The sequence below is a fragment of the Sciurus vulgaris genome, assembly GCF_902686455.1.
Source record: "Sciurus vulgaris genome assembly, chromosome: 18".
Classification (NCBI taxonomy): domain Eukaryota; kingdom Metazoa; phylum Chordata; class Mammalia; order Rodentia; family Sciuridae; genus Sciurus; species Sciurus vulgaris.
This window is the reverse complement of record NC_136479.1, coordinates 8,851,780-8,857,779: the sequence shown is the minus strand read 5'-3', so window position 1 is coordinate 8,857,779 and position 6,000 is coordinate 8,851,780. Positions and strand designations below refer to the sequence as shown.

Sequence of the window (6,000 nt, the reverse complement as noted above, 5' to 3'; positions counted from 1 at the left end):
TCTTTCTCCCATGGAGACAGTCATTTCAAAACCAGGGCTGGCCTGTCCTCTGTCCGCCCCTCCCTCCGAAGATGGAGCCCACGTGGCGGGCTGCCGGGCACAGGAGCCCCGCCTCCCCGCGGCCCGTTCCCTCCACCTCCCTTCCTAGGAGCTTTGCTGAGGTCACAGCTAGGTCACAGCTTGTCCTTCTTTGCCAGGGACCTGGGACCCCCTGCCTCAGTGCCCTCCTTTTTGAAGCAGGTCTTGGTGGAAGGGAAGTCTGTGGTGAAGGCCGAAGGCACCCCAGCGAGGCGTCTGTGGCCTGCAGACCCGTCCCCACAGGCACCGCTGCCCCGGCTGGCAGAACCGCTGGCTTCCTCAGGAGATGAGGTCTGGCCTCAGTGCCCTGAGGGAAGGCTGGCCTGGCAGGGGCGGCAAGGGCCACCTCCCTCTAGCAGGGAGATGGTGAGCTCCTGGCACACCTCCTGAGGCCACCCGAGTAGCCAGGCTGGGTGGACACTGACAGCGGTCATGAATACACCTGCAGGAAAGCTGTGCCACGGGGCCGCCAGGGTCCCCGTGCCTGGTGACCACGCTGGTGGAGAAGGGGTGGCAGGGTCACATCCTGCTGCCTGCACATGCCAGCGGTGGGGAAGGGACAAGCCTGAGTCCTGGCAGCAGCAGCGGGAGCAGGCTGGTGCTCTCGGGGCCCTGCCTGAGCTGGGGCCTCTCTGGACTTGTGTACGCACAGGGGGTGGCAGGTGACGCCGAGGACGTGTCCGGTCTTCTGTTCCTGTCAAGCCACTGGGTCTGGAGTCTTCGGTCCCCAGTGGCCCCTTCACAGGTAAAGAGAGGCAGGGGCTGGAGAGCTGTCCTCGCGGGAGCGAGTGAGGAGCACGTCTGGGGACAACTGCTTGGCCTGTGTGGAGACCTCCCTCGGGTCAGGCGCAGAGCAGCCGCCGGCCTCTCACGCCACACGGACCTGAGAGCACATGTAACTCCTTCAGTTTTATTTAGAAATAACCCAAACTTTTCAGGAAGGTACTTTGTCATTCCACAGGCTTGCAAAGTTAGTAAGAGGGAAATAAGACTCATTTAAGACACAGTGACGGCAACGCTAAGAACTCTACAGTAAAACATGGAGAAACTCAACGGAAACCAAAATGAAACCTTAGCAAGATTCTTACACTTCTAACGTGACATCCGACCTTGGAGTTGTGGATGTTTGGACTTTTCCCCAAAGAGGTGCCTTTTAAATAAATGCTTTCATCTGCTGCCAAACGCAGAAATAAATAGTCGAAGGAGGTGTGTATCTAAGTTTGCCTTGCTGCAAACTTCTACCCAAAGTGACCTTGTCCAGTTCTGTGCACAGCAGGAAGGGTGACAGAGGCGCCAGGCGAGGGAGGGAGGGTGCTGGTGGGCTCAGAGACGGGAGCCCTCTCCTCCTGCCTCGCCCGGGTGGCCGTGGTGGTGTGTGCACTGGGTGTCTCCGTGGGTCGCGGCTGCTCTCAGGTCTGAGTGGAGAGGGATTCAGATGGCGCACAGCAGCCTCCGATGTGCGGCGCTCAGGGACGGGGGTACAGATGTTACCGGGGCGTGAAGAGCTGTGGGTGCTTCCGATGTCCGGCCGTCACTGCACTGGGGTCCCTACCGGCGGGCCGCAGGCACAGTGGAGGCCCTGGGCGCCCACTCAGTGCTGGGCGGGGCCCGTGGGCTCTGTACTCGCAGCCTCTTCCTCTGGGGTCTCTGTGCCTGCGGTGGCTGGCGTGGGAGGCTGGGGCATGCCAGCAAGGGCTCGGAGGCTGTGGGGGTCCACGGGTGGGACCAGGGTCAGCGACTCGACGCTGGGCGTGTCGGCAGTGTCCTCACAGAGCAGGGAGATGGTGGGCTGCTGTGCGGGGAGGAGGCTAGGGGACAGGTGTGCCGTCTCCACCTCTGTGCCCCTGGCCAGGCTCTTGCTGGGCCTGGTGTCTGCTTCCATGTCACTGACGACCACCAGCTGGTGGGGAAGGTGAGGCGGAGGCTGAGGCTGCTCTGGAGTGGTGGGGACATCTGCGTGGGGAGGAAGAAAACAGGACACGCTCAGCTCTGGGGTGCTGCGCCCAGGCTGCTGCTCTGCGCCCGTCTGAACCAAGGCCCAGGGACGTCTGGGTGGGAGACGGCTGGTGTTGGGGCGTGACCTGCTCCACCTACTCCTTCTGGTCCAGCCTTACTTGGCCTGGGGAAGCGTGTCAGGGCCCAGGGTCACCCTGACTTATGAAAAGCTGGGGGCTTGTGCATGGCTGGCATGTGGCTGTGAAAGCCATGTCCAACACAGGCCTGGCCCGGGCGGGCCATGTGCAGGTACCATGGGACACCTGCCCCACGATGGGGACATGACTAGGAGTCACTGCACCCAAGTGTGCCCAGAACTTCGGGCCATTTCCAGAATCTGCATTTGGTGATAGTCACCCAAGAAGGAGCCCACTGTGATATTTCTAAAAAAACAAAACAAAACAAAACAAAAAAAATATATATATAGTTTTTTCAGCTTACAAAACCTCGAACAGTGGTGTGTCTCCTCCTCGGTGTAGAGGCGGCACCCACCGAGGGCCTGGCTTGCCCAGGCCACTGCCATCTGAGCTTACCCACCGGAGCTAGAGGGAAGCCAGGAGGCTTTGCCTGGTGCAGGTATTTTCAGAGTGGCAATTTCCTTTTTTTGGTGTTTTTCAAAATCCTCCATGAGACTGACAGTGACGGCCTGTCTGCTTTCCGATGGCGTGGTTGGCCTGGGTGGGCACCAGGAGCCAGCAGGGTTCTGGTGGAGGGAGGTAGAGGCCAGGCACTGAGGCTCAGACCAGAGGGCCGTGGGCGTCCCTGTTGGGCGGCAGATCCTTATTTGTGATCTGGAATTGACAGACCACAGGCTGCTGTGCTTTGGGGCACCGAGGGACAGTGCCCAGGCCCTGGGAAGATGGATGACGGTTTTTGTTCAGTGATTCCAGTTCAGCTAGTTTTTCTTTTGTCTTTTAAGCCGAAATAAAACAGAAAGGCAAACTGAACACAGAGCAAAACAATGGAAAAACAAAGAGCAAATCAAATCAAAGCGCTTGGCACGTGGGATGGAGGAGGCACGCACGGAGGGCCTCCCGGCGCACGCCCCTCCTCCCTTGGGCTCCTGGGGGCCCAGGCTTATTTCTCCTGGGCCCTCCACCCACCTTCCTCTTCGGTGGTGCTGGGGATGGACTCAGGTCCCTGAGCATGCTGGGCAAGTGCTCTGCCACCAAGCTGCAGCCCCAGCCTGTCTGGCCTTTTTTTTTTTTTTTTTTTTTAACAAAGCAAGAGAGAGTGAGTGAGAAAGAGAAGGTCCAGAGACTTTGGGCCTGTCCTTGCTTGGGAGGTGGCAGCTGGCACCAGGGACACTGGTGGACAAAGTGATTGAGACATGATCTGAGCCCAGAAGTGCCCGAGTTCTGCTATTTCCAAATTCTGGTTTCTCTGAATGTCAACTGATCTGCTCCACCGGGTAAGGACACCACGTGGAGCTGGGTCACTTCAGCTCAGGCTGTTCTAGCACAAACCCCTTCCTGCATCCATCAGAGGGGGTGGTTCTCTGAGCCAGTGGGACTCATGACTCTGGCGGCCCCCATGCTCTTCAAACAGGCAAGAGCCTCTCTAGGAAGTTATGCACAGTTAACAGTTGACAAAGCAGTATGGAAGGGAATAATTCGATCAGTGGCCCTGTCCTGCCATCTAGAGAAAGAGGGCAAATGGTTCCCTTCGTGTGTTCTCCAAGCTATGCACGAGTCCCCTCTCAGCTCTAGCCTATGTCAGCTCTCACAATCAAAGAGCTGGCAGCCTTTTCCCTGATACCTAGTGGGGCGTCTGGGGGGAGAATAATGATCGATGTGGAAGACTAGTCAAATCCATTCAACAAGCAAACCTACCAACAAACAACACGCATGGGCTACACTGGATTCTTCTTTAGGACAAGAACCAACAGTTTTTGTAAGAGTTGGTTAGTCCCTTAAAACACCTCTTCTTACTTAACAGGAAGCTGTAACTCCCTCTTATCCATCTGCTAAAGGTCACCTCTGCTTCTTCCCTTTTCAACTGCTAAGAATTGCTTCCTGACTGTGATCTACAAATTCACCCTGTCCAGGGAGGGGGCAGAAGGACATACAACTGCCATGTTTGCACCAGGGGAAGCCCAGCAAGGACCGTTTCCTGGTCAAGTGCTTAGCTGCCAAGGTTATTATTGAGCCTTTGGTGTTGCTGGTCTGCTGGTGTTTTTGAGCCCAAAGGCCAGAAGTTGGGCCCAGGAAATGAGGAGTTGGAAGAAGTCTGACTTCCTGGCCATGGACAGAGCCAAAGCTGGCGGGGAACTGGGAAGGGGTTCTCCCAGGGCTCTGGCCCACGAGGACAGCAAGGCAGTGGGCCCCCTCCTTCCTGGCCAGCACCCCAGAGGCTGGTCTGCAGCTTTGAGGCGGGGCCTCAGCTGATCCTTGCCAAGTACGCAGTGGTTTCCAGTACAAATCTGTACTTGCTGGGCCTGGGCTGGGAGAGGCAGGGCGGCGAGAGAGCTGCACAGCGACAGGGGCGAAGCTCAGGACAGCAGAAAAGAAAAGAAGGCAGCAAGCGCAACTGTCCTGAAGGGGGCATGTCAGCCACCACAGCAGCAGCGTCACAGGGAGGGCAGCACTGGGCCTGCCGAGGGGGCCCGGGACAGTCAGTGTGGATGCTGCACATGAACGGGAGACAAGGGACCTGAACTCGGCGTGCATTTGAGGGAGAGGATGCTGGCCTCTGGCTGGAAGGTGGATGAATGAGCCACTTGGCTTTAGTAAGGCTGGGGGGAAAAGAAATTAGGTGACTTCTCGGCTGCTTTTTAAAGTTCTCAACTCTCCGGCCAACTGTGGCCCAAGCCCCACGGCCTGGCTGCAGGGACCTGCAGAGACGCCTTGGCTCGCCTCATGCTGGCGGTACTACAGGGACGAGGACAGGGCTTTGAGGTGCACGGGGGCTGGAGGCGAGGCCAGAACAGGAAGGGGTGGAGCGGCATGGGGAAGCCGAGGAAAGGCCGGCCTGGACGGCTGCTCCTGAGGCCCACCGTCCCCTCCGGCCCAGCCCGGCCCTTGCTCTGGCGGACCCAGTTGACCAAGGCCGCAGGGCGGGGACATGGGGGCCCCTGGGGCTGCTGGAGGAGACCTGCCTGAGGTGACCGTGCGCGAGTTGTCGTGGCAGCCGCCGTCCCGAGCACTAAACCCAGTGGCCGCCGTGACTGTCGGCCTCCGACAGGCTGAACACTCGCCGGCGTCCTTTCCTGCCACTCCTGACTAGAGGGAAAACACAGCGACAGATCATAGAAAGCCTTTAACAACGGAACAGCGAGGGGACGTGGAGGGAGGGACACACAGCAGCGACGGACGCGAAGCACCACGAGTGAGGGGACGGGCCCAGCCGGCGTGGCACTGGCCCCGGGCAGACAAGACGCCCCTCCCACCCGGGACCGGGCAGTCGGGAGAGCTAGGAGCCAGACCATGCACCCGAGCGACCTAACAGGGTGAGGGACAGGAGGCTTGGTCCTGCTGGAGGGAAAGATGGGTCATTAGCAACATCCGGACTCGGTCAGAAACCTCAGGGACAAAAACCCGCCTGCCCATCCGTTCCAGCTGGGACCAGCAGTGAGGAGACCGTCGGCCTCTCTGGGGAGGGCAGGCCGCGTGGCTGGAGCAGCTAAGTGGGCCCACCCGTCCCTGGCCAGACTGAGGCGCGGCAGCTCTCACGACGGAGTCGGTGCTGGCTATAGCCACGGGCAGGCTCTGGAAGGTTCTGGAAAGCCTCTGCGCTAGAGATGCCACTCGGTGCCCCTGCCCCACCCTGCCCTGGGCCTTAGAAGGCCCAGAGTGAACCACTGCAGGACAGCTGAGCTGGGCGCCGAGTGGGAGTCCCAGGGTGGGCGCTAATCGGCTGGAACAAAAGTGTTCGGAGCATCTCACAGCCAAGGGTGCCACCACTGGAGCAAACTCGGGAGGCGCGCCA

The 6,000-nt window shown here is 59.3% G+C and overlaps 1 protein-coding gene across 5 annotated transcripts in view; it reads right to left on the bottom strand.

Annotated features, from left to right (window-relative positions):
- Nucleotides 1-843: 843 nt before the first annotated feature.
- Nucleotides 844-6,000, bottom strand: part of CLEC16A (C-type lectin domain containing 16A) — a 188,155-nt gene continuing 182,998 nt past the window's right edge. For 4 of the 5 annotated variants that reach the window (XM_079121394.1, XM_079121395.1, XM_079121397.1 and 1 more), the window contains exon 23: nucleotides 844-2,031. In XM_079121394.1, the coding sequence (XP_078977520.1) occupies nucleotides 1,670-2,031 (362 nt within the window). In that variant the 3' untranslated portion in view covers nucleotides 844-1,669. Of the gene's footprint in view, nucleotides 2,032-5,151; nucleotides 5,295-6,000 lie in introns of those variants that run through there. The other variant, XM_079121398.1, reaches the window with a different exon arrangement.